Source organism: Podarcis bocagei (assembly GCF_964188305.1).
Source record: "Podarcis bocagei genome assembly, chromosome: 3".
Taxonomy (NCBI): domain Eukaryota; kingdom Metazoa; phylum Chordata; class Lepidosauria; order Squamata; family Lacertidae; genus Podarcis; species Podarcis bocagei.
In genome coordinates this window covers 98,392,052-98,419,808 of record NC_138127.1, presented here as the reverse complement: position 1 = coordinate 98,419,808, position 27,757 = coordinate 98,392,052, and the positions used below count along the sequence as shown (strand labels likewise).

Genomic DNA, 27,757 nt, shown 5'->3' with positions numbered 1-27,757 from the left:
TACCTTTATATCCAACTGTTAAACTGAGATGCTCAAAACAGCATACATGCAGTTTGCAGGTGGGGTTGTCCTGCTTTAGCCAAAGCTAGCAGTCCTAAGTTCACTCACGAGGGCAATCTAAAAGGCAAGGTCTGGCCAGGGTCTGGAGTCAAATCCTTGGGGCAATGCAAAAGCCACGTTCCAGGAACAGTTCCACGTGCAGCAGGGGGTGCCTGAAAGTCAGACAGATTCAGTTAAGAGCAAAGGGCTCCAATAAAGTCAGGCAAAACTTGCAACGGGCACATTTGGTGGGGCTGGATTGGTATACCTGGGTCCTATTTAGAGTAGCTACGGCGCTCAAAATGCAAAAAAATGCATTGATTTTCTCTTCCAGAGCTTGCGTTCATGTGTGTCGCATTCCTATTTTGTTGATGATATATTTAATTTCTGATGTTTCAACTCTTTGGCTAGATCACTCGTGTGGATGGGAAGAAGTTGCTGCCGTACAGGGAGCAGCTTTTGAAGATTCTACAGCGAACCCTCCATTTAACCTGTAAGCAGGGTTACATTCTGTCTTGTAACCTACTGCACCACCTTCTTCGTTCTGCTACACTTATCTACCCCACAGAATACTGCAGTGTGCCAGGTGGCTTTGACAAGCCTCTTTCTGAATACTTTCCTATCAAGGCAAGGATTTTAACTTACTTAGGATTAGAGAATTCCCCTTCCCCCCGCCTCTCTCTCTCTTTCTCTTTCTCTCAAAAGAATTCTAAACTATTATTTTATTTGCGTTTATTTGAGGATTCACCTAACCCCCAGCAGCTATGGAAAGTGTAATTGAAAGATGCAGTGCCAATCTTTAACAAAAATTTTATGTTTCTGCTTTTGCTCTCTCTAGCACATGCCACCTCAAGGGAATGGGCATTTTAGCGCACCAAAAAAATTGTCTCTAGAAGTGACAAATGCATTGTCGATCAGCTCATTATCTAGGGGCTGCCTCAAGCAATGTCTCTGCACTGTTCTCCACAATGTGTGAAAAGGATGCAACTTTTACTGCATGTGTGCCAGTTCTCCATTGAAGTTATATGCCGCATACTGTCAGTCAAAGATTTCTTCTTGTGTATTGTATAATACTCTGCAGTACAGTCATACCTCGGAAGTTGAATGCCTTGTGAGGCGAACGTTTTGGCTCCTGAAAGCTGCAAATCCGGAAGTGATTGTCCCGGTTTGCGAACGATCTTTGGAACCCGAACGTCCATTGCGGCTTCCAATGGGCTGCAGGAGCTTCCTGCAGCCCATCGGAAGCTGCACCTTGGTTCCTGAACATTTTGGAAGTCGAACTGACTTCCAGAACAGATTCCTTTCAATTTCCGAGGTACGACAGTATACACAAAGTGCACCTATTGGTCTTGTAACATGTGAAGCTGCTTGGAGCGCCCAATTTCATACACAACTTTAGGGTGCAAATCAAAAGCTGGCTCCGGTTAATTTTCACCGATTCAAGTGATACCTTTTGTCCACCTTTGCAGTCCAGATCATTCCTAGGCATGTGTAATGTAATCAGTATAGACAGGAGCGGTTTTCACCATTATGTTGGCATCGTTTCCGGCATGATTGTCAGATTTTACACACTGCCAGTGTGAGTGCATGTCCAAAGATGGTTAGGACTTCTTGTCAGTACAAAAAACATAGGGCGAACCTGCTTACTGTGTTAGGCCACAGTGGGTTCATGGCAGCTGACTCTGAAATGATCTCCCACGTCCATCAACTTTAGCCGTTGGTGGTTATTTTGTACAGTCCTAATATACCTGTTATATTTGATACTTTTTTTGTGATGAAATGGTTGAACGCCCAAGGAAGAAACAGCGAAGCATGATATTAAAACACAAAAGATTAATAAATCAAAATAAAGTGACAGCAACATTGGTTCTCACTGGAACTAAAAACAGGTGGCAATAAATTACTGTTTTTAATATGTGGCCAGTAACAGTGTTGTCAACTAGGCAGTAGTCTTTATGAAAAATAATTGATGCTACCTTGGACTGGCTGAAACCTGGCAATTGAGGGGGCCTGCTTGTCTCTTGAAAAGTCTCAAGGACTGGTTGAAAAACTCAAGGACTGGTTGCCTGCTTTTTGGCCCTTGACGAAAACTGCACTATTTGTTTGTTTATGCCCCACCCTTTTCCCTGATGGGACTCAAGGCGGCTCACGTATAAAAATGAGAGGCAGTAAAATCAGAAAAAGCAATAATTAAAAGCAATTAAACAGTTTTAGAAGTAAAACCACATAGAATCTATAAAAATCATACAAATAATTACAATAAAGGCAGTTAAAAGCAGTCAGTTCCCAAAAGCGTATTGGAACAAAAACGTTTCATCTGCTGGTGGAAGGACCACAAGGAGGGAGCCTGTCTAACTTTGCTGGGGAGGCAGTTCCAAAGTCTGAGAACATTATTCTGGCTGGAACATGTCCTTGAACTGTGATCATGCCTCTTGTTTGTTTATATGGGAGGTGGAGCCTACTATACAAAGGTAACATTTAAATTATTAGCTCCACCCAGTTTTGCCTATGGTGCCACCCAACACTTGCATGTGGCCATTGGAATTGTGGCCCCTGGGCCAAAAAAGGCTGCTAGTGAGCTTTATTTTCAAAATTTGCTGCAAGGCTCTCCTCTCAGTTATCCCAAACTATTACCTTCTAAGATATTTTTGTGTGTGATGCGTTCCTCTTGCCCAGGGCACGTGGTGCCAACCCTCTTTTGTCTATAGTAAATATTATCCTCATGTGTAACATGTGATATGTTTACCATTCTCACTAAGTGCGCAATGCGCGCTCTTCTCTTGTGTTTACAGGACTGGGGGAAGCCTGGGGATCTATGGAAACTTGACATCCAATGGCATGTTCCTTCAGCCGAAGAGATCGCTTTTTCCTTTGAGTTGCTGGATTCTTTTCTGCAGCCAGAACTTGACAAGCTAGGGAGCTACGCAGATGGAAATCTTGAAATGTCCAGGTTCGTAGAGGTGTATCCGGTGGTTGGGTTTTTCTCAAGAGTTTAACAGACAAGCGCATTTTGGGTTGGCAATATTTGCACAGGTAGACTGGCTGTCAGCTTACAGAGGGGCTTGGTGGGTGTCCTGCAAACATGATGTGGTTGCAAACACATCTTTATTGCGCAGTTCAGCCAGTTCAGCTTCTTGGCATATGCTTTTATTTGATAATATGTGCTTATCTGTTGTGTGAATGTGTTTTGCTTTGATTCTTGAAGATTTTGGCTTGCCGAAGTCCTCCTGGTGAGTTTGTAGTTGAGATGAGGACTTCATAGTTCAGAACATTTGTACCTGCATATCAGAAATGTAGTCTGTGAAATGCCCTCCTGTAATGAATTGTGTGTGGCTCCCGGTTTGAACTGGAGCATCCCCAACTGCCACATAATGGGTTCACACAAGGACTTCCACTTAAAGAACGAAGCTTCCCCTCTGCCCCCTGCACTCCCCACCCCAAAATCTGTTCTGCATAAGTTCGATCATAGGATGACTTTGTTAGATGCGACCCTATATAGGGAGCCAGTGTAGTTTAATGCGAATATACCTGTCCAGGTAAATGAGATCCAGGTTCTAATTTCTGCTCAGTCATGGAGCTTGCTAGTACTTAGTTGATTTAAATCAAGTTTCCTGTTTATGCTACTTTGTGTATTTTCTCAACAGAGCTTACGCTCTAAGTAACTAGAGGTGGGAAACCTCTGAGCAGAGTGGGCCAGATGTGGCTCTCAGGGCATCCCTATCCCCTGCTTGCCCTGCCCTCCAGTGTGGCAATTAGGCTTGAGAACCGCCTCCCTTGGAGTCAGTGGGACAATATTTTCAAGCTAGTTGCCGCCCGTGTGGCAGGTTCAGAGTGGTGTTGCATCTGGAGGGGGAAGGGTTAACACAATTCTCCCATCAGGGAGATCGGATGCAGGTCAGCATGAAGAGAGAGAGAGCCAGTTGTTAGTGAAGTTTAACTTTATATTAAAGGAAACGGATCTACAATTCTGTGACCCCTTTGGAGCAGTTGCCAGGAATGAAGGCCCCGTCCTTCCACAAGGCTCCTCCTTGCCTGGATGTTTCCCAAGCTGTATTAAACTGCTTTTGCGCACCTCTGGCTTCTGTCCTGCCCTCCTGATTATTCCATGCATTCTTGGAGTGGGGTGGGGTGGGGTGGGGTGGAGGGGAGTGGCGAATTTGTTGCAGCAGGAGGAGGGATCCTTCAGCTGCCGCTTGAACCCCCTCCTCTGCTTCAGCCTCGAGGTCTGAACTGCTCCCTGTCACAGGCTCTTTCTGCTCTCTAAACCCTGTTGCCACTCCAGCATCCGGCACCTTCTCCCAATCTTCTCAGCCTGACCTCTCCTCTGTTTCCCCTCATCTCTCCCCTGGCTCTGAGCCTTCCTCCCCTTGGGTTTCCCCAGCATGTGCCTCTCACCACTCATCCTGCCAGTCCCTTCACACTGCAGTCTCCTTGGGAGATCACACAACCCTCCAGCAACTTAAGTTTGAAAAATCTCCAATGCTCTTTTAAAATCCCAGTTGTTGCTGGGGTGTGTGGTTTGTGTGCGCGCTTTGGATCTGGGAGATTATGCACTATGCTATAAATGAGTCTGTAGCTGCAATACTCATATTTTCCAGACTTCTGGGATTCAGGAATTGCGAGTTTACCCAAGAGTACCCTCTAGCGGGCATGTCAGCAAATAACCCTCTCGCCACCAAAAACTAGGTTTGCTTACCTTAAATATTGAAATACATTTAACATTTGCTTTCAGAGATGATGTGCAGCAGTGTCTTTCTATAGTACACAATTGCCTGATCGGGTCCGGGAACATTCTGCCACCTCTGAAAGGAAACAGAGTAGATCACCTGTAAGTAAACTTTGTTTTGCACAGGTAATACATGCGTAGAGTGGCCTAGAGGAAAAAATCACAGGCTGATACTTGTCGATGTCACAAAGGATTGTGTAAAACTTGTATTAGTTTTACACTAGAGTCATATGTACCCAGAACGCCCAATACATCCCATAGTGACTAGTCAGAGAGAGAGAGAGAGTCACAATGTTTTGAAGCTCTGCTTTTCATCAGCAAGTTCTCTTCGCACTGGGTAGTTGAAAACTTTCTCCTGACCAAAGCCACTGAATAACTGGTGGTGCAGTGTATACATAGAACCCTACAGTTGAAAGGAATTCCTGAAGATTATCTAGACCAATCCCCTGCAATGCAGGAATATGCAGATGTCCCATAAGGGGATCAATCCTGCAACTTTGGCATTATCAGCACCATGCTCTAACCAACTGAGCTCTTCCTCCTGCCTGCTCAGAAGTAAGCTCCATTGAGTTCAGTGGGACTTAAAGTGGGCATAGGATTGCAGCTTACATTGGTTTATCGTAAAGAAATAATGCCTCCTGCACTTAGTTTTTTTGAAATCTATTTATGTGTCTGTTTTGTAGTTGCTATCTCAGGGAATTTGAAGGATATAGTGATGTCTGTCCTACACAAATGTTCATCTGTCCACTCACTGAGCTGTGGCAGGTAATAAGTAATAGACCCCATAGCAAGCTAAGGGGGAAAGCTTCTCATGTGGAAGGAAACTTTCTTGTAAAGGTGCTGCCATAATTTCCTTATTTAGCACATAACTATTGCCGAAGACCTAAACTGGTCAAACATCTCACCAAAATACAATTTGTGGGAATCATTGTTTTTTTAATGCATTCATAAACTGCTGTTTATGAATAATTTTAAGGCTTGTTTATAAAAAATAGAAACATAAAGTAAAATTTAAAAATGGAAACAAAACAAGCAACAGATGAATACTAATTAAAAGTGTTATGAAACTGATGTCTATCCAAGTTTTTGGTGCTGTCTCTTGGACCCCCAAAGTGGCTCATGAGCATTAAAAACAATAAAACGTAACATATAAGAATCCCAGCAACTGAAGCCTGGCCTGGCTGCTCTGTCTTGCCAGCTTTCTTAAGGCTTTTATTCAATTACAGAAAATCATAGTAGCAGCTGTTCTTAGCCTTCATAAATGTTAACAATGATTAAACGCATTTGGGAAAGTGCATCAGATGTTTTGTTTCAATGGTGTGGATGCATTGTATGTCCTGCAGGGTCCCAAGCCTAGTGTCTTTAGAAGAGATCAAACTCTATACTGGTGTTGACTATGGTAAGTTGGTTCCATATTTTGTATTTTGTGTTGCCTACCAGCAGTGGCGTAGCGTGGGGGGTGCCAGGGGTGCCGGCCGCACCGGGCGCAACATTTGGGGGGGCGCGTTTGGCCAGCCCTCCTCGAGGAAGCAGGAACCCCACTGTCCTCGGACCTTCTCCGAAGGCTGGCGGTGGGGCGGAGAGACCTCCTCCCGCCGCCAGCCTTTGGAAGGCTGCTCCGAAGCCTGGCGGTGGGGCGGAGAGACCTTCTCCCCGCGCCAGCCTTCGGAAGGCTGCTCCGAAGCCTGGCGGTGGGGCGGAGAGACCTTCTCCCCGCTCCAGCCTTCGGAAGGCTGCTCCGAAGTCTGGCGGTGGGGCGGAGAGACCTTCTCCCCGCCTCAGCCTTCGGAAGGCTGCTCCGAAGCCTGGCGGTGGGGCGGAGAGACCTTCTCCCCGCGCCAGCCTTTGGATGGCTGTCCTGAAGACTTGTGGTGGGAGCAGTGGCGTAGCGTGGGGGGTGCAGGGGGGCCTGCTGCACCTGGCGCAACATCTGGGGGGGCACGGAAGAGTCTCGAGTGCTAAAATCCACGGGTTAGGGGGCGCAAATTACTTGCCTTGCCCCGGGTGCTGAGAACCCACGCTACGCCACTGCCTACCAGTACAAAAACTAATCGGCCTGAATTACTCCAGTATTTGGGACACCTAGATGTACATGTGTGGCTTTATATCGGACACTGAAAAGGATGGGGAAGTTCCTGTTTACATACCAGGGACATGTGTGCACTGGAGATAGTGTGTGTGTGTAAATATATGCCTAATGAACATAGGCATGCATGTATGTGTGTTTGTATGGATCCTTTCATGCCCTCCATCTAGTACTGTTCGATGAAATCTGCCTTTGTGTTTATTTCGGCATGTCTGCTTTCCAGTGACCTGCATCTTGCAGCATCGTGTAATGTAGAGCTATAAGTAATGTTACTATGAGTAACGACTGGTCTTACCTTGTCTAGATCTGTCAAGAGCGAATTACAGGGAATCCATCAGCAAAATCACAAGGAAACTGCTACGTAAGTGCGTTTTTAGTCATTTCTTTTTGTCCTCCTGCACCCGTACGATTGCTTAAGGTTTGTAGTTCAATGCAGATTTAAAATCTAATTTTGGCGATGGAAGTGGAAACATAATAAACAGTCAATCACGATTTACGCCTGCTTCCATTCTTCTATAAAGCATTTGAGCTTAAATAAAGTGTCCAGTAGTGTATGAACTAACACTTTTAAGTTGTCCTACTGAATTGGATTTTCCTTTCTACCATGATAGATTATATACTTGACCATTCGGAGGATGATACAAAGTCTTTGTTTCTCATCATAAAGGTAAAGCCATAACGTCTGGCATGTTTTCTAACATTTTAAGCTGGGCGGGTGGATTTGCTCTATATAATGCAAGTTCTTGTTTTGCAGATCATTGGGGACCTTTTACATTTCCAAGGGTCACACAAGCATGAGTTTGATTCCCGATGGAAAAGCTTCAACTTGGTGAAAAAATCAATGGAGAACAGGGTTTGTATTTTAGCCTATCAAAACCTAAGTGGCATTTCTGAAGCTTTCAGGAAGAAATTATGGGCTACATAGGACCTTAACTTAATATTAATTGTTTACGAAGCAAATTGTAGGTAATTTTTTCAGCACTAACACCCCCCCCCCAAATGATATTCAGGAAAATATCCTAGCAGTTCACATTGAAAGAAATGTATTCATATTAATGTCAAGATGTTGTCGTACAATCTTTCCGAATAAATGAACCACATTCAGAAGTCAGGGGAGCAGGGGTGGGGGTGGGGTAGGAATATAGTTGTTGTGCGATAGTTATACTTGGCCCTGTTAGCTAGGGATGATGGGAGTTGTAGTCCAAAAACAGCTGGAGGGCCAAGTTTGGCCATCACCAGAATAGGAGGTTGATGCTGAATTAAACAGCTGTTAGTTGCATAGCTGCCAGTCATTGCAGCAGACCCATTGTGAAGGAGGACACATTTTCTGAGAAAATTTGCCCAACTGTATGCACTTGAAGGGCAGTAAAGGGGGAGCAGGTGGTGCTGTGGTCTAAACAACTGAGCCTCTTGGGCTTGCTGAGCAGAAGGTTGGCAGTTCGAATCAGTGCAATGGAGTGAGCTCCTGTTGCTCTGTCAGTGTTAGACACTGTAAAGCAGCAGCTGATTATCTCACCTGCAAGTTGCCATCTTTGAATAGGGTTTTCCTTGGTGGTAACCGGTAGGAGATACTGAGGAAGACAAACTTGAGAAAATGAGGAAAAAGCAGGAAGCTGATTTCGAACATGTGTAACTGTTTTCATGCACTTAATGGGTTTGATTGCTTGTTTTCAGCTTCAAGGCAAAAAACAGCATATCAGAGCACTGCTGATTGACAGAGTTATGTTGCAGCACGAGGTAATGCGCCTTTCTTTACAACCAGTGTTTGCCTGTTGGTTACCTTTGAATTTGAAAAAAATTTGAAGCCTTGTATTTATTATGCATGTTCCTTACATTTATAACGTGAACACACAAACACATGTATATTCTAATTTAGCCTTTTCTGTTTAGCTAAGAACACTCACTGTTGAAGGCTGTGAGTATAAAAAAGTACACCAAGATTTGATCAGGGACCTCCTGCGTTTGTCCACAAGTTCATACGGCCAGGTAAGCATATGTTGGGTCTGTCAATTTTCTGCAGTCAGGGTGTTAATGGGGTTGGCTTTCAAACTAGTGTTTGCAGGTAATACAGTTCTGTTCTGTTTTTAGGGCAAAAACCTACACGAAGGCACTGTGTGCTAGCTTTCTTCTTGTCAATGATATTCTTTTGGTTTGGCAAAAGACTGACCACTTTTTCAACCACTGCCATTCTTGTCAGGAGCAATCACACCAGCTCTGTTAGGGTTTGCCATATTTCAAAAAGAGGAACCCCGAAAGCTGTTGAAAAAGGGGGGGGGGATGGGCAATGTACACAAGGCAGTTCCATTCACATGGCATAGGGATTGCCCATCTCATCTGCAGATGCTTGACTAATGCAGGCTTCCTCACACTCAGCCCTCCAGATGTTTTTGAGACTACAATTCCCATCATCCCTGACCACTGGTCCTACTAGCTAGGCATCATGGGAGTTGTAGGCCAAAAACATCTGGAGGGCTGAGTTTGGGGAAGCCTGGGCTAATGGCTAGTGGTTCCTGCCCCTCGTGGCATAATCCAAAGGGGGAGACTCATAAAATGCCAGGAGTCAGCCTGAAGCACAAGCAAGTGCAGAAGAACATTCATTAATTGAAGTTTATAGTTCCTGTCTTCAGCTTTTGTGCAATTGTCTGTGTCTGTTGTTTCTTTAGGTCAGAAACAAAGCTCAGCACGCATTCTTCACAGCCCTGGGGACTTACAACTTCTGTTGCAGGGACATCATTCCTTTGGTTCTGGAGTTTTTGCGGCCAGATCGGCACGATGTCACCCAGCAGCAGTTTAAAGTAAGCCAGGCACTTCTTCAGTCTCTGCACAGGCTCCTGTTTTGTATTATGTGATGCACATATTAATGGGCTTGTAAAGTTGTGCTAGCATGACTTTGAAGTGGTGGCATGACTTGTAAGTAGCAGTATGTAGTGAACTGCAGTAATCATGAAAAACAAATGACACTAATGTCAGTGTACCGAAGACTTGCCTTCCCCCCTGAATCTTACGTGTTTCCCACGTTCTTCAGAGACGGCCATTTTATTAATACCTTCTGCAAACCCTGAGCACAGACACCTTTCTAAATCATTGTAACATGGACTGGTTTGAATGTGGGGTGAGATGGGAGGGTGGAGCTTTTATCCAGTAGAACGGGCTCAAGGAACTTAGTCTTCCTTATTTAGTTAAACCCTTAGTTATGAAATGCATTAGATTGGACTGGAACAACGTTTCCGTAAAGGGGAGTCATTTATTATTTTTACTCTGCTGTTCAGCTGAAAATATAAAGCCCAGAGTGGCTTTCATGAGATACAATATAAAATACGTCACAGAGGAAAATGGGATGACAAGGAAAACATCATGAGGAAAACAACCAATTCTTTTTTTTAAGATTTTTTTATTTTCAATGCAGAATTGTAACAAAAATTACAAACATTGAATCCAAAATAATGCTATACAAACAAAAATCCCCGGAATATATAAAAAAAACAGAAAAGGAAAAGGGAAAAAAACAAAGGAAACAAAACTAAACTAAACAAAAACGAAAAAGCACGCATCTACAGAAAAAAACCATATCATTACAACAACCAATTCTTTAAAACCACATTCATTCCATTAACTGTGTTCCCTCAACTTTTTGCATTAGTTGGGGGCTTATGGGCTTGAGAGACGTGCAACTGCAAATATCTCCTCTTTTCCATTTAGTTAGTTGTGAAGAAGAATATTATCTGAATGCAGAGCAATAGCTTAAAGGAACAAGCTTCTGCATTGTGTCTGTAGCCTTGGAAGAGTGAAGCAAGTGCTTCTAAGATGAAAGAGCTGCTTTTATAAAGTAATGTCAGAAGCGTATGGGGTGCAATTCAGCATCACGGTGTTACGGGCATTCCGTTATGCAAACGTTGCAGCTTGCCAGATAGAATGATCCCCCTGAACGTTGTTCTGGAGATTTTCTCAAACCCCTCCCCCCAAAAAGCCAAATTTTTGAGTGGTAGGAGCCCTGTTATACAAGCAGAAGTCCTTGCACAGGGCTTCTGATGGGGCACATTAGGAACCCTGTCCCTATTGAGTATGCTGCATATTTACTGTTAGGTAAAATGATGCAGGAACTTTTCCTTGCTGCTACCTCATAGAATAAATCACTTAAATTAGTGTTTCTGAAATGACAACTGTATAGACGACTCTGTAGGCACCTAACAGTACACATACTTTACTGCAGTTCTTTGAAGCTATACAATCAATTGTGTCCTCAAACCTCTTTTCTGTAGGGTGCCTTGTATTGCCTTCTTGGAAACCACAGTGGGGTGTGTCTGGCAAATCTTCATGACTGGGACTGCATTGTCCAAACCTGGCCTGCAATAGTCTCTTCTGGACTCAGCAAAGCAATGTCTCTGGAAAAACCATCCATAGTCCGACTATTTGATGACCTTGCAGAGAAGATTCATCGGCAGTATGAAACAATAGGATTGGATTTTACAGTAAGCATGAAAGATCCACTTTACTAAGCAACGGTTAGGAATAACTGGATGAAGGGATTGCCAGCGGTTGCATGATGATCCTGGAACCCAGTAGCGGCATGTGCGAGTCTTGAGGGTGGGCCACACGGGCCAATCAAACTGGGTTCAAGGTAGTGCTTCATTCATTTCTGCTTCCAACGTTACGCCGGCAGAGTGATTGCCGTCATGAATGAAAACCGTTTGCGTGCTAGGCAACCAAGTAATTTTTGTGCACAAAAATTGAGCAGCTCGCATGGGATTCATGAAACTGTGGGCTCAGGACTGTATGCCAGCAGAGAAATGTGTACCAGCCGCTCCTCACAACTGATTTACCATCCAGAATAGACCCCACACGGTTTTTGTGTTCCTGCTGGATGATTGTGTGCTGCCAGTGGTAACGCACAAAATGAGTCAAATAGGCTTACATCTGGTGCAGGGCTTGCTATGGAATGGATGTGCTACAATTGAGAAGCTTCCAGATCATGCTGCGTTTTCATGGGTGACGCATCAGCAGATCTTTGTAACCTGCTCTGGGAGCCTTTTTTGGTTGCAAAGCAGAGGGAAATACCACAGGGACCCGTGAAGAGGCAAGTATGAGGCCCACACTTTAAAGCCCTGTCTGCATTTACCATGGAACTCACAGCCCAGATACTGTGGGAAGCACATAGCTGAACACCCAGGTACATGCAGCAGTGGTGAATTGTGGAGCTACTCGGAGCAGGAAGAAGCCCTCATGACACGTATTTTGTTACGTGTTGGGGAGCCGCAGCTAATGACAAGGTGCCTCTAAGATAATTACTACAGGAACAGAACATTTGGAGGATAGTTATATGAGGTGTTTTGGCAAGGAAGTGAAAATATCATAACTTTTAAAGCATTTGTGCAGTTACAGTTTTCAAAAAGGCCGAATTCCTCTGGGAGAGTGGAGAGGAAGATGCAGTGCAGATATGTAGATGATCACAGAAATTAAGGAAAGCACAAGGGGCTAGGATTACTGGGCTTTTGGAATATTCATCCAGCCAGTGTGGTGTAGTGGTTAAGAGCGGTAGTCTCATAATCTGGGGAACCGGGTTCGCGTCTCCGCTCCTCCACATGCAGCTGCTGGGTGACCTTGGGCCAGTCACGCTTCTTTGAAATCTCTCAGCCCCACTCACCTCACAGAGTGTTTGTTGTGGGGGAGGAAGGGAAAGGAGAATGTCAGCCGCTTTGAGACTCCTGAAGGGGAGTGAAAGGTGGGATATCAAATCCAAACTCCTCTTCTTCTTCTATATATTTTTGAGAGTTTTTTTATGTGGCAGTGGAGGTCTCTCGAATCCATTAAACATCACGTGTTTCCCTAGGGAGGAATGTCCTTATTCTGTCAGAGACTTCATTTGCATCTCCCTTTCTTTGCCAGGTTCCGGAGAAATGTGTTGAGGTTGCTGTCCTCATGCAGAAGTCAGGGGTTCTGCAGAACAACTGGACAAGTCTTAGTTCAGAGGAGCTCCAACAGGGAATTCAGCGACAGAAAGAAAGGAATGCGGAGTCCTCTCAGTAAGTGCACCGGGGCCATAGTATAAAATTAACACTTTATTTAACGTTGCAGTGATATGTCTTAACTATTCATTTTATTTTGAAGTAAAATAAGTAAATAGCTAGAAATTTCACTTTTCCAGAATGTATATACAGTGGTGCCCCGCAAGACGAATGCCTCGCAAGACGGAAAACTCGCTAGACGAAAGAGTTTTCTGTTTTGGAGGTGCTTCGCAAAACGAATTTCCTATGGGCTTGCTTCGCAAGACGACAATGTCTTGCGAGTTCCTGCTGGTTTTTTTTCCTTTCCCCCCTTTTTCTAAGCCGCTAAGCCGCTTATCAGCTGATCCGATCAGCAGGTAAGCCGCTAATAGCGCTGATCCGCTAATCCGTCAATGGGCTTGCTTCGCAAGACGAAAAAACCGCTAGACGAAGAGAATCACAGAACGGATTCTTTTCGTCTTGCGAGGCACCACTGTAAAGCTTCATTTGCTGTTCATCAGTCTTTTCCCCTTTTGCTTCTAAGAAAAAAAACAAATCTAATGACTGTCTTGTCTATTCACGAACACTTCAACATGTCTGTCTTTGGGTTGATAGACAAACTGGAAAATGTGGTGTTCAGTTTAAATTTTTCTTGTAAGGCACCTTGTGGCAACTCTTTCCTATTCAGCGGCTGCCACAAAGAATTGTATTATTTTAACAGGGGGCAGAAACAGAGGAGGCACGCTGCATGTTATTAAGGTCCTAAATGTGATTAATATCGGAATGTTTCTTTTCATTTTCAGAAACTATGAAAACCTGATTAACAAACTGTTAGATTGTGTGGATCAAAGAAATCTGTAAGTACGCGTGTTTCATTTCCAAAACGTAAATCATGCTCTGGCTTTGAGAGACTTTTAGACAGGATTGTGAGATTATTCTATGTGATTCTTTTCCCAATCCCCATTCTAAATTCTGTGGCAGATAAAACAGTTTTCTTTCAAGGTTTCTGTTCGTATAAAAGGAAATCAAAAGAAGATTCAGCCCAGATATTTTGACACTCGACAGTACCACACCCCCACAGGTCTTACGGGATCAGAGCTGAATAATGTGATAATTTAACTCAGGGATGGGGAACCTGTATCCTCCCCAAATGCTGTTGGATGCCAAACACCTACCAGCCCTAGCCAGCTTGACCAATGGTTAGGAATGATGGCATTTGTAGTCCTGCGTGTGCTGAGTCACAGCTCCTCCACCCGTGCTTTAGCTAACAATAAATTCTGAATGTTTTGCTCAGTAGCTGCTTCTGAGTAGATTGCATTTTTGTTGTAAATCGTAAGGACACTGATGTTGCCGCGGCAAATGCTTAATATGTTTTTATATATTTTAAAATGTTTTATAGGGGTTTTTATTTTTTACTTTGTTGTCCCACCATGAACGGTGGTTTTTATTGATGTATTTCTATTTTGTTCTGTTTTAGTTTGGTTTGGGGTTGGCTATTGAGTGGGGTGGGGATTTGTTGTGTTGGTACAATTGTTTTGGATTTGACTTGTTTCTATTCTGTAAATGGAGGTTGGTTTGAGGCTTGGGATTGCTACCGTGGAGGGGCGAGGGAGGTATGGCGGTGGGGGCAGATGTCATAGGCGAAGGGGATCGAGATATGGATATGCTCGTACCCCTTCCAATCTGCGCCCCATCCCGAGGGACGAGGGTAGGGTGAGCAAGGATTACTCACCTCCGTCACTGGTGTTGTGCAATGCCAGGTCTATAGGCAAAAAAACCGCCACCCTGCGAGACTTCTTCACCTCGCAGGGGGTTGACCTGGCTTGTGTGACGGAGACCTGGGTGCGCGAAGGGGAAACTGTTACCTTACGAGAGATGGCGCCCCCGGGTTTCTCCGTCCTCCACCAGTCGCGGACTGTGGGCCGGGGGGGAGGGGTGGCACTATTAATCCGAGAAGATTGTTCTTTCAGGGCTCTGCCATCGCCATCGATCCCCGGCATTGAATGTGTTGGCCTAGTGTGGGGCTCCGAGGTGAGCTTGGCTGTCTGGCTGGTGTACCGGCCACCTAGCGCACCAGCAGCCACCCTGTCAGGCCTGTTGGAGGCGGTGGCCGGCTGGGCCTTGGAGTTCCCCAACCTATTGGTACTGGGGGACTTCAACATCCATGCTGATGCCACTCCCTCCTCACAGGCTCTGGACCTGGTGTCTTCCATGGCGACACTAGGGCTCTCCCAGTTTGTTTCGGGCCCCACACATCAAGCAGGCCACACGCTGGATTTGATCTTTGGCGCCGGTATAGATGTGATCATGTCTCCCTCGATGAAGGTGCCATGGTCTGATCACTACGCACTGAAAGCCAGGATTGATTTTCCACCCCCACCCCGCTTAGGTGGCGAGCCAATTTGGGCTCGCCCGCGGAGGCTGATGGACCCTGATAGATTCCGTCAGGCCTTGCGGGACCTTGCTCCCCCTGGCGACTCATTGACTGAGCTTGTTGAGGGCTGGAATACCCAGCTCCTGGCAGCCATCGATGAGATCGCACCTAAGCGCCCTCTGCGACCCCGCAGAAACCGGGCCCCCTGGTTTACCGAGGAGCTTCGGAAAATGAAGCGGGACCTCAGACGGCTAGAGCGAGTATGGCGGGGTGCCCGTGACGGAGCCTCAAGAACATCTTATAGGGTTTTTATGAAAACCTATGAGATGGCAGTGAAGGCCGCTAAGAAGTCTTACTTCTCGGCCTCCATTGCATCCGCTAGCTCTCGCCCGGCGCAATTATTTAGTATAATTCGGTCTCTAACGTCCGTTGAAGGACAGCCAAATTTAAATAACAATCTGACACACAGCTGTGAGGCATTTGCGAGCTTTTTTGCGGAGAAGGTCCTGTTGCTCCGCCATGACCTCCCTGCCAATTTGGATACAATAAAGGAACTGGAGGCCCCTCGACTGTCCTCGGGTCCAGTATTGGACCACTTTGACCGGATATCTCCAGCCGATGTGGACAGATTCCTCCAAGCTGGAAAGCCCACCACCTGTCCTCTTGACCCGTGCCCGTCATGGCTGATTAGAGCGTGTCCAGACGAGGTGCGGGCCCCCCTGGGGGATATCATCAATTTGTCCCTTGGCACCGGGATATTCCCAGGGGAACTGAAGGAGGCGGTGGTGCGTCCGCTCTTAAAGAAAACATCGTTAGATCCCTTAGATCTATCCAATTACCGCCCGGTCTCGAATCTTCCATTCCTGGGTAAGGTGATTGAGAGAGCGGTTGCTGAACAGCTTGGTAGGTTTCTGGATGAAACATCTGCTTTGGATCCATTCCAGTCCGGCTTCCGTGCTGGCCATGGGACCGAGACGGCTCTGGTCGCCCTAACAGATGATCTCCGCAGGCAGCTGGATCGAGGCGGGTCGGGGCTGCTGATTCTTCTAGATCTGTCAGCAGCCTTTGACATGGTCGATCACGAACTCCTGGACCACCGCCTTGCCGACATGGGGATCCAGGGCACAGTCCTTCAATGGCTGCGCTCGTTTCTCTCTGATCGGGGACAGAGGGTGGCGCTTGGGGGGGAATTGTCATCGCGTCACTCCTTGGTGTGTGGAGTGCCTCAGGGTGCGATTCTCTCCCCGATGCTTTTTAACATCTTTATGCGCCCCCTCGCCCAGCTTGTCCGGAGTTTTGGGCTGGGTTGCCATCAGTATGCTGATGACACCCAACTCTATCTCTTGATGGATGGCCATCCTAACTCGGCCCCAGACACACTGACCAGATGTCTGGAAGCTGTGGCTGGATGGTTACGTGGGAGCCGGTTGAAGTTAAATCCTTCGAAGACAGAGGTCCTCTGGCTGGGGCGGGACGATATGGGATCGAGGGGGCAACTCCCATCTCTTGCGGGGGTGCAATTAGTGCCAGCACCGTCTGTTAAGAGTTTGGGTGTAATCTTCGATACCTCCCTCTCTATGGAGGCGCAGATTACAGCTATAACAAAGGCGGCATTTTTCCATCTCCGCCAAGCTAAGCAGTTGGCCCCTTATCTCTCTCGCCCTGACCTAGCCACTGTGATCCATGCGACGGTCACCTCCAGACTGGATTATTGTAACTCGCTCTACGTGGGGCTGCCCTTGAGACTGACCCAGAAACTCCAGCGGGTGCAGAATGCCGCAGCGAGACTCCTTACGGGGTCTTCGCTGCGGGATCACATTCATCCGGTGCTATACCAGCTGCACTGGCTCCCGGTGGAGTACAGGATCAGGTTTAAGGTGCTGGTTTTAACCTTTAAAGCCCTATACGGCCTAGGACCCTCGTACCTACGGGACCGCCTCTCCTGGTATGCCCCACAGAGAAACCTACGGTCTACAAATAATAACACCCTCAAGGTCCCAGGCCTCAGAGAGGTTAGGCTGGCCTCAACTAGAGCCAGGGCCTTCTCGGCTGCAGCTCCAACCTGGTGGAATGCTCTGTCACAAGAGACCAGGGCCCTGCGGGACTTGACATCTTTCCGCAGGGCCTGCAAGACAGAGTTGTTCCGCCAGGCCTTTAGTCAGGGCGCAGCCTGACCCCCTCCTCTGGCAACCTGCACAGAATTTTGTTTAATCGGTTGCCACCAATGTGATTTTAACTAATTTTATAATGAAATATTTTTAGAATGTGTTATTATTTGATTGTTTATTTGATTGTTGTTAGCCGCCCTGAGCCCGGCTCAGCTGGGGAGGGCGGGATATAAATAAAATTTATTATTATTATTATTATTAAATCGTCTGAAGATGGATCGTGGTACCACCTCATGACTCTTCATGTTGTTCTTTTGAAAAATGTTCTTATCTTGAAGTAAATCCTCAACTCGTTGAAAGTCCTCGTTCGTATCTCATCTCTCTTCTTTGGCCATTATAGAAGGCTGCTGTTGACATTCTTCATCTTCCTTCCCGTTTGGGGATTTATTTTTTTAAATTTTGGAAACTCCATGCCTTCAAGTACATTATGATTAATCGTATCTTACAATCTTATGCAGGAGTTCAGTTCCAGTGGTTCAGTGTATAAGCAAAACCGTGTACAGTGGTACCTTGGGTTAAGTACTTAATTTGTTCCGGAGGTCCATTCTTAACCTGAAACTGTTCTTAACCTGAAGCTCCACTTTAGCAAATGGGGCCTGCTGCTGCTGCTGCGCCGCCGCACGATTTCTGTTCTCATCCTGAAGCAAAGTTCTTAACCGAGGTACCACTGTATACTCAAACCCTTGGAATTGAACCCCTGTGTGAGCAGCCTGGGCCTTCCAGAACCAGCATGCTGGCTCCAGAAGCCCTGGGATGCTCTTGCGAGATCTCGTGGAAGCATCCCAGTCCCAGTGAGATGAGGGAGCCTTGCTTCCTGAGTAAGGCCCTCCCCTAGCAACGAGACTGCATTTAATTTGTGGGGTTTCAAACAGCTAGCCTTCGACTGCATGTAGTTGAAATTGTGCAAGTTAAATGCGTATAAGATGTGATCGTGTGGATATTAGAATTGCATATATCTCTACTACCACACACACCACCTTAAAATTAGAGCTGTTGTAGTCCACATGAGAGTTGGGCCTCTTGTGTGCAAATGCTGGAGTGGAGAGCTGTTCACAGTGGCCAGAGGAATTGGTTTGGCCCTAAATTGTGCTTGATAACTGCATTCATTCCCTCTGTCCCAAAAGGCTATTTGATTCCATTTCCTCCCTTTCCTCCTCAGCCCCTGGAAGTTTGAGCACATTGGCGTCGGTTTTCTGTCCCTGCTGTTAAGAGACGACAGGGTGCTGCCTCCGAGAGCCATCAAATTCTTTGTGAAATGTCTCAACCACGACGCCCTAGTGGTTCGCAAGGTAAGAAAATGGCAAATGGATTTAAGTGGTTGGTTGCCAGTGCTGATCCCATTCCTCTTAACCCAAAGGCAGAGTCACATGATAGCTTTCACACATGTCAAAGTGATATTTGCTGCTGTTCTTGTAAATGAGGTTAATACGCATTTTGCTTCCACACTACCACATCCTGGGCAAAGGTCAGACTTGGTGGACACATATTGACTTGCTGATTTTCCCAGTGTGCAAAGGAAACCACTTTGGATAACTACCACCACTGACATTCCCTTTTGGACTTCCACTGCAGCCCAAAGTGAAGGGATGAATTAGCCCTTAGTAAATCATTACTAAATCATGGAACGCGGGTGGCGCTGTGGTCTAAACCACTGAGCCTCTTGGGCTAGCCGATCAGAAGGTTGGCGGTTCGAATCCACGCAAAGGGGTGAGCGCCCGTTGCTCGGTCCCAGCCCCTGCCAACCTAGCAGTTTGAAAGCACACCAAAAAGTGCAAGTAGATAAATAGGTACCTCTCTGGCAGGAAGGTAAACAGCGTGTCAGTGTTCCGTTGCGCCAGAAGCGGCTTAGTCATGCTGGCCACATGACCCGAAAAAACTGTCTGCGGAGCGGACAAACACCAGCTCCCTCGGTCTGTAAAGTGAGATGAGCGCTGCAAACCCAGAGTCATTCGCAACTGGACTTAACTGTCAAGTGTCCCTTTGCCTTTACCTTTTAAATTGTTACATAGGCATCTGCCTTACACTAGGCCAGACTAACTGTGCAACTACCTTTAGTTTTCTCTAACTTACAGTGGCTCTCCAGGGTCTTAAGGAGAGATCTTTTCCATAGCTTGTTGCTTGGTCATTGGATGCCAGGCATTGAAGCCGGAGCCTTCTGTTTATGAGATTTTGTTGAAGCTTTTTCATAATACGATAAGATCAAAGAAACTAATCTAAATAAAAAAACAAAAACAGGGAGACAGAGAAAAGAAAGCACCAAAGGAAAACCAAAAGATAGAAGAAAAGAAATGAGGAGAGAAAAAGGAAAAATAAAAAGTACTTCCGATTTTTCGTCTTGTCAGTCACATGAAATAAATTACTCAAAATATAAACTCAAGAATGGCATCCAACTGATCTGCTTTCTGTGAGGCAATATTTTTCACAATCTTCCAACCCAAATGACTCGTATTAATTTATTTTCCTTTTACACAAAAAGTCCAAAAGAGGTTCTGCAACCTCGAGCCTTCCCTATGCAGGACGCATGTTCCTCCACTGAACTCTAGTCTCTTCCTCACTGAACCACAGGAAGCATAGGGTGAACCATTAGGAGAAAATAAACGAGAATAGTGGGTCAAATTTAGTGCTATGAGGGGGGGGGGGGGTTCCAGCTTTTATGCTTGCTTTTTTCTGTTACTCAAAGCTGCTGGGTGAACCAGAAAGTTATTTTCCTTGGGATGGTTTGAAAACGTGGGTGCAGATTGTTTTGGAAGGACACCACTTCTTCCTATTGATCAACAGGCAGGAGTCCACTCTTCGTAGTTCTGTAATATTGGGAGTGAGAGAAAGGGAGGGCAGCTTTCTTTTTTAAGACAGCAGTGAAGCAGTTGCTTGCACTGACTTTTTAAAACGCATGAGCTAAACTTTTCTTTTCCTTTTTTTAAAAAAGATGGCAATTTCTGCTGTGGCTGGCATCCTCAAGCAGCTGAAGAGGCCTCACAAGAAGTTGTCCATCTGCCCATTCCAAATCAGTAAGTGTCCTGAGCAAAAACAGCTGCAAGCACAGAGTTGCTTTTCCCCCATGAAGTTTTTATGTAGTGTGTGTATATGTGAACTAAGTACTGTGTTATATAGGGGGTGCCAGATTTCAAGCTTGCAGGATCTATTTTTCTTTCTGCTGGAACCCTAAGATCTATCATTCAGAGCAGGGAACAAAATGGCGGCTTGAGGATGGATGGAGACAGTTGCATGCTTCACTCATTGAACTGTACCCTAGAGCAGGGAAAGCAGGGCCAGGTAATGTAGGGCCCTCCAGAGGTTGCTGGTTATCGAAGCTTAAAATCTTTCCAGTAGATCTTTGCTGCAGGGAGTTTTGTCCCCATTAAAGTGCCAAAGATGGAACCCTACCACCTTCCCAAGATGGTAAATCTTGGTGTTCTTCAGCGACAAAGGCAACGATTGAGCTAATTTTCAGTAATACTGTACATTTTGATGGGCTTCTTATACTTGTGCTTGCTTTTTGTTTTAATTATTTTGATTCCACGAAGCAAAAAGAAGTTGGGCTCGTAATCAGGTTTAATGGTTTTATTGTCATCTGAAAGCAAACTGCATGGCTTTCCTTTATATAGAAAATGTAGATCGCCCAAGAATTGTCAGATTTCTCCTGGAAATTCATGCGAAAAGGGAAGGGTGGGGGGAAATGGTATGTATACAAATTCTTAAAACTGTCTGTCTTGTTTTTTTAAAAAAGCTGATCGTTTATGAAGGGCGGTATATAAATTTGATAAAGAAATAAAATCGTTCCAGTTACAGGAACTGAATCACAGGGTCAATAATATACGGTAACAGTTGCTTTCTCTTTTTGTGTGTGTGAGCAGGTGGAGCTCCTCAGCTTCCTGAGATCAGGGCCGGTGACAGACCTGACAACCAGTGGCTGCATTATGACAGTGCAAGGTTACCAAAGACTAAAGAAGCTTGGGAGGCCTGTCGTTTTGTGGAGAAAACACACTGGGGTTACTACACCTGGCCTCGGTAAGTACGGGCTTGTCCCCCCCCCCATCATCATGGACCACCGGTTGTGCTGGGGGAGGCTGATGGGAGTTGGAGTTCAAGGATTTGTGGAGGGCCACATGTTCCCCATTGCGAGACTTAAAGCTCCCTTGTTGCCTCTGTCAGTAGCCTTCTAACGGCTGTCTTGCTGGTATAACAACTACTACTAGTAGTAGTACATATATCCAGCCCATCTGACGGGGTTGCCCTAGCCCCTCTAGAAGGCTTCCAACATAATAAAAACACAGCAAAACATCAAGCATTAAAAACATCCCTATACAGTGGTACCTCGGGTTACATAGGCTTCAGGTTACATACGCTTCAGGTTACAGACTCCGCTAGGTAAAGGGTAAAGGGGACCCCTGACCATTAGGCCCAGTCGTGGCCAACTCTGGGGTTGCGGCGCTCACCTCGCTTTATTGGCCGAGGGAGCCGGCGTACAGCTTCCGGGTCATGTGGCCAACATGACTAAGCCACTTTTGGCGAACCAGAGCAGCGCACGGAAACGCCGTTTACCTTCCTGCCGGAGCAGTGCGTGTTTATCTACTTGCACTTTGAGGTGTTTTTGAACTGCTAGGTTGGCAGGAGCAGGGACCGAGCAACAGGAGCTCACCCCGTCGCGGGGATTTGAACCGCCGACCTTCTGATCGGCAAGTCCTAGGCTCTGTGGTTTAACCCACAGCGCCACCCACGTCCCGACCACAGACCCCGCTAACCCAGAAATATTACCTCGGGTTAAGAACTTTGCTTCAGGATGAGAACAGAAATCGTGCAGTGGCAGCACAGCGGCAGCAGGAGGCCCCATTAGCTAAAGTGGTGCTTCAGGTTAAAAACAGTTTCAGGTTAAGAACTTACCTCCAGAACAAATTAAGTTCTTAAGATAGTTGTTGTTTATTTCCATGACATCTGATGGGAGGGCATCAGGCCCTCTACATGGTTCCCTTCAGGCAGTGAGGAAACCGCCAGAAGACTCTTGGAACTGGACCTCAGTGTCCGGGCTAAACGATGCCGGTGGAGACATTTCTTCTGATATACAACAGTGCACATACTCTGCTTATTCTTGTTTTGGGGCAGCAGCAACATTATTTCTCCAATATACCTTTTAAACATATTCAGCTCTTTGGAGTTTGATCTTACCTATCTACCTAACACATTTTGGTACAGTGAGTTGCAGTGGGGTCTAAATTTTGATTTGGCCAGGCTACCTTTTTAAAAAGAACATGTTTGAGCTCTTACAGTTTGCCTCCCTTTGTCATTGCTATACTGGAACAATGACCCAGGAAATGCTGTACCTACATTTTTTTGTTCAAAAATATTGAAACCTATCTTGATTATTATTTTTCTCTTCACAATTTCTAGAAATATGGAGATTTATGCTTCTGCTGAAGAGCAACCAAAGCTTGGGAGGAGTAGAGATGAGCTTTCAGAGGTGAATGTGATATTTTAAAACTCCACTGAAAGTATTTTCTGGGACTGATTCAAGCTTGAGCATATATATATTTATTCCTGTTGTGATTGTGTATGTTTGAACAATTCCAAAGCCAAAATGTGTAATCTGGATTTTACATAGAGCCTAGGCAAAACAAGAATGCAATTAATGACTGCCCTATACACCATAGAACTTTTTGGTAATAATGGTTATTCTGATCATGTTTCACATTATCCTGCCTGCCCCCCCCCCCCAACATGGTGATTCAGTTTATAAATGATAAATGTAATAGCTTGATCATTTTCCTTAATGGGAACATTTGTTAAAAGCAGCTGCTACACAGGTTCTCTTGAGTGTGTCGCACATGTGTTTTTAACAATAATTGCAACATGAAGCGATTCTTGCATGGGCCATTATAGAATCTCATTTATGTGACCCAGTGCACATGTAAAAGAAGTCATAAGCGACGGCTTGCCATGAATTAGTGTTACTTGTTCCCATTTGTGCCTGCCCTTCAGTTTCCGTTCCCAAGCCGGGAGGCGCTCACAGTTTGTTTTTCTCCATATAAGCGATGAGCAGTTTTCCATTCAAAAAAAGTTGATGATTTCTGGCGACCCCTATGGATGCTTTGGCTATTACTTTACTTCAAAGGCAGCCAACTTGGTGCTCTGCCGATGTTATTGGAATGTTTTTCCCATCAGTCCTAGCCTGGATCACCAGTAGTCAGGGGTGATGTAGACCCAAAAAATTATCCGGAGCACACCATGTTAGCGACACCTGTTTTCAGTGCACCACACTGGTTTATGAAGCATGTGGGTTGTCTTGTCAACTCAAAATGATTGCTGAACCGAGGATGGAAAGTTAGCAACAGGAAAAGCATTGCTGTAGAAAGCTACACGAGGTCTTTCAAAGCTTAAGATTTAAGAGTATTTTGTCCTTGCCAGGATTCTGAAAGTCTTGCAGTTCTTCTAATGAGCATGGAAAAATGAGGCTAGTTCAAAGGTTGTCAATTGAGTTGCTGCAACTGATGTCCTGGCTCTCATTAATTTCACAGGAACCCAGATTTCTATCGGTATTTCCACAAAATGCAGCTGTTTGAAATGAGCTGCACTCGTGAATAATGTTTCCTTTGACCCCAAATGCCTGTTTTTGTTAAGGTGTCACATATCTGAGACCATAAACTATGCAGACTTTTTTCCAGGACAACGCTTGACTGTTGTACGAACCAAAAAAGCCTTTTAGTTTCATTGTGCTCTTGTTTCTTTCTTTTTTTACAGGCGGAGCAGATCATTTATGATCATTTTTCTGATCTGAAATTTGTTGAGCAGTTAATCAAGTTTCTTTCTTTAGAAGACAGAAAAGGAAAGGATAAATTTAATCCTCGCAGATTTTGCCTCTTCAAGGTAACTAGTTATCTACTTCTTTGATTAGTTACACCTTCTAGAAAATGATAAGATCCTTGGCGAAAAGCTCTATAATATATGACCCATGCAGTTAAACTTCTATATTCCGCATATTGGTCCAGTTTGGACAATTGAACCAAGGTCTCCTAAACCATAGTTTATGAAGCTGTGAATGAGTACCATGACCGAGTTGTCCTTAACCCCTCTATTAAAGGGAGGTGGCGCTGTGGTCTAATCCACTGAGCCTCTTGGGCTTGCTGATTAGAAGGTCAGCAGTTCGAATCCCCATGACGGGGTGAGCTCCTGTTGCTCTGTCCCAGCTCCTGCCAACCTAGCAGTTTGAAAGCACGCCAGTGCAAGTAGATAAATAGGTACTGCTGTGGCAGGAACGTAAACAGCATTTCCATGTGCTCTTGTTTCCGTCACAGTTTCCCGTTGCACCAAAAGCGGTTTAGTCATGCTGGCCACATGGCCCGGAAAGCTGTCTGTGGACAAACACTGGCTCCCTCAGCCTGAAAGGGGGATGGGCACAGCAACTCAATAGTCACCTTTGACTGGACTTAACTGTCCAGGGGTCTGTTGCCCCCCCCCCCTTTTTAGCCCCTCTATTCTGTTTGTTGTGGGGGAGGAAGGGAAAGGAGAATGTTAGCCGCTTTGAGACTCCTTAGGGTAGTGATAAAGCGGGATATCAAATCCAAACTCCTCCTCTTCTCTTTGCTTACCTCTTTGGAGCTTATTTTCTGACTTGTATTGAGCCAGAGTTTTCATTTGCGGACAACCCAGAATCTGCTGTGCTTATATTCATTGTATTGCCTTCTGAAAGACTTACATTTTTTGGGGGGGGGGGAGAGAGAGACTCTACAGCCACAGCAGGCGGTGTAACTTTCCAACGTGTGACTTTCTTCCTAATTGGCAATTTTTTTCTGTTGTCTCCTGTGGCAGACAGATGCCTACTTAAAAAGAGACCCAATAAAAGTGGCAATACAGTGGTACCTCGGGTTACATATGCTTCAGGTTACAGACTCCTCTAACCCAGAAATAGTGCTTCAGGTTAAGAACTTTGCTTCAGGATAAGAACAGAAATCAGGTTCCGGCAGCGTGGCGGCAACAGGAGGCCCCATTAGCTAAAGTGGTCCTTCAGGTTAAGAACAGTTTCAGGTTAAGAACGGACCTCCGGAACGAATTAAGTACTTAACCCAAGGTACCACTGTATATGCTTTTGGGGAGCAAATATATTTTGAGGGAAATGTTGAAAAATATAATTTCATGCACCTATGTAGGCATGTGCAAATGCAGGGGGGGTTCCTGGGGGGGGCACAGAACTGCAACACTTCCAACACAAGTCTCTGTTGCTTTTCTCTCATTCATGGCTTATGCATCTTTTAAAGTTAAGACCAGTACAGTGGTACCTCTGGTTACGAACTTAATTCATTCCAGAGGTCTGTTCTTAACCTGAATCCGTTCTTAACCTGAGGTACCACTTTAGCTAATGGGGCCTCCCGCTGCTGCCACGCGATTTCTGTTCTCATCCTGAGGTAAAGTTCTTAACCCGAGGTACTACTTTCTGGTTAGCAGAGTCTGTAACCCGAAGTGTTTGTAACCTGAGGTGTTTGTAACCCGAGGTACCACTTTATCCTAATCTATGTCTACAGCATGCCTTATTTTATTTTTAATACAACTTTGGAAAGTGTGCATTGTATTAATGGATGGGAAAGTACCCCTTTTGATTATATTTTTCATGTTTTTCTAGAATTAACACTTTGTAATAGTTACATTAGGGGTTGTGCAAGCCCTTTTCGTAAAAGTGATGAGTTTAAGACTAAACCATGAGTCTTGTTTTAACAGGGCTTGTTCAGAAACTTTGATGATGCCTTCTTGCCTGTACTGAAACCCCACTTAGAACGTTTGGCAATAGATTCCCACGAAAGTCCCCAACGATGCATAGCTGAAATAATAGCTGGTGTGATAAGAGGATCGAAGCACTGGACATTTGAAAAGGTAGCGTGTACTTCGCCTAATTTTTGCAAAAACCAAACAGCTGCGCATGCGCAAGGATTGCCACTTTCTCACCCCCCCTGCGTGTCCCCCACAGTGTCCGGGCGGGTCGGACGTGCATACGTACTTCTCATGATTTCTTTGCCTGTTCTTCCTTTTTGTACAGGTAGAGAACCTCTGGAAAGTTCTGTGTCCGCTTCTTAGGACAGCTTTATCCAACATAACAGTGGAAACCTACAATGACTGGGGTACCTGTATAGCAACGTCATGTGTAAGTCCTGCATATTTCCTTTTTAATTTGCTGTATCTAAAAAGAAAGAATGCGGTATAGTTCTCCTCTCTTCTTTTTCCTCAGTGAGGTGGGTACCAAGCCTCTTCCTTTTTATTCTGAGGTATGGGAGGAACTGTTCAGTTCTTAGGTGGTTCTGTCACAGCTTGCCCCGTAGCTCAGGTTGCTACAGGGCAAGGTGTCTTCTCAGTCTTCTTCACTTTTGCTCCCCCTTCCTCCATGCCTCTCCCCTTTGCAGTCATTTTTGTCCACTTTTTGCTCTCTGTAATCCGTCTGGTGTGCGCAGGGCAAGGCTTGGACTTTGCTCTTAAGTTTTCTCTTTTTTGGGGTGCTGCAAATGTGGCGTGTTATGCAATCCAAGAGAAAGCTGCTATCTAATTATTGGGTATCTCTGGCTCGTCTTGTGACCATCGGGGGAAATAGTGCCTTAGTTAGACAGGAAATTACAGCTGTGGCGTGCTGAGTCTTAATTTTCACATGAACCTAGAAATTTGGATGAAAAAGTACTTTTGAAGACCTGTGATTCAGCCCTCTGGCTGTTTACTCAAAAGTAAGTCTTGCTTCTGGTCTTACTCCCTAGCAAATCTGTATAAATGATTATAGCCCAGGGATGGCGTTTTGTGCATTCTTAATTTGGGAATAAATACCATTGAACTTAGTGACACTTCTGAGTAACCTGCTTAGGATTGGCGATAAGGCTTAGATCAAAGCTTTGGTATGCTCAGAGACAAAACGGGTATGTGCTCAAGGCAATAAGAACATTTTAAAAAGCTGGCATTTTGGTGCTGCAATGTTTTTTTTGATGAGGGCTTCTGTCTGGATTCTTATTTCTCGCTTGCTTTTTTTTAAAAAAAACAAAACATGTTGTTATGCAATAGAACCCACTCTTTTAACAGCACAAATGCTGGATATTGAATTGTCTTTCAGAAAGCTTTACCAAGATTTCACTTGCCAAAAATCATTTTGTCCCTTTTGCCTTTTAAAATTGTTAATACAGGAGAGCAGGGACCCTCGAAAATTGCACTGGTTGTTTGAATTGTTGTTGGAGTCTCCGTTGAGCGGTGAAGGAGGATCATTTGTTGATGCATGGTAAAATAATAATAATAATAATAATAATAATAATAATAATAATAATAATAATAAAATAATAATATTTTTGCCTATTTGTCATAGGCCAAAGTGTGGAAGACAGTGGGGCTCATATTTATACAGAACAGATTGTTCCCGTGCTGACGGGTTCT

General features: G+C 45.1%; 1 protein-coding gene across 2 annotated transcripts in view; it reads left to right on the top strand.

Moving 5' to 3' along the window:
• The window catches only part of PSME4 (proteasome activator subunit 4), an 88,565-nt gene that overhangs the window by 44,572 nt on the left and 16,236 nt on the right, over positions 1–27,757 (top strand). For both annotated transcript variants that reach the window (XM_081188353.1, XM_081188354.1), the window contains 21 exons: positions 451–666; positions 2,832–2,989; positions 4,772–4,867; positions 6,109–6,164; positions 7,156–7,212; positions 7,463–7,518; positions 7,606–7,704; positions 8,526–8,588; positions 8,742–8,837; positions 9,515–9,646; positions 11,111–11,320; positions 12,735–12,871; positions 13,636–13,689; positions 18,534–18,663; positions 20,301–20,382; positions 21,229–21,382; positions 22,760–22,829; positions 24,107–24,232; positions 26,078–26,230; positions 26,394–26,498; positions 27,514–27,605. In XM_081188353.1, coding sequence (XP_081044479.1) covers positions 451–666; positions 2,832–2,989; positions 4,772–4,867; positions 6,109–6,164; positions 7,156–7,212; positions 7,463–7,518; positions 7,606–7,704; positions 8,526–8,588; positions 8,742–8,837; positions 9,515–9,646; positions 11,111–11,320; positions 12,735–12,871; positions 13,636–13,689; positions 18,534–18,663; positions 20,301–20,382; positions 21,229–21,382; positions 22,760–22,829; positions 24,107–24,232; positions 26,078–26,230; positions 26,394–26,498; positions 27,514–27,605 — 2,342 coding nt within the window. The remainder of the gene's footprint in view (positions 1–450; positions 667–2,831; positions 2,990–4,771; positions 4,868–6,108; positions 6,165–7,155; positions 7,213–7,462; positions 7,519–7,605; positions 7,705–8,525; positions 8,589–8,741; positions 8,838–9,514; positions 9,647–11,110; positions 11,321–12,734; positions 12,872–13,635; positions 13,690–18,533; positions 18,664–20,300; positions 20,383–21,228; positions 21,383–22,759; positions 22,830–24,106; positions 24,233–26,077; positions 26,231–26,393; positions 26,499–27,513; positions 27,606–27,757) is intronic.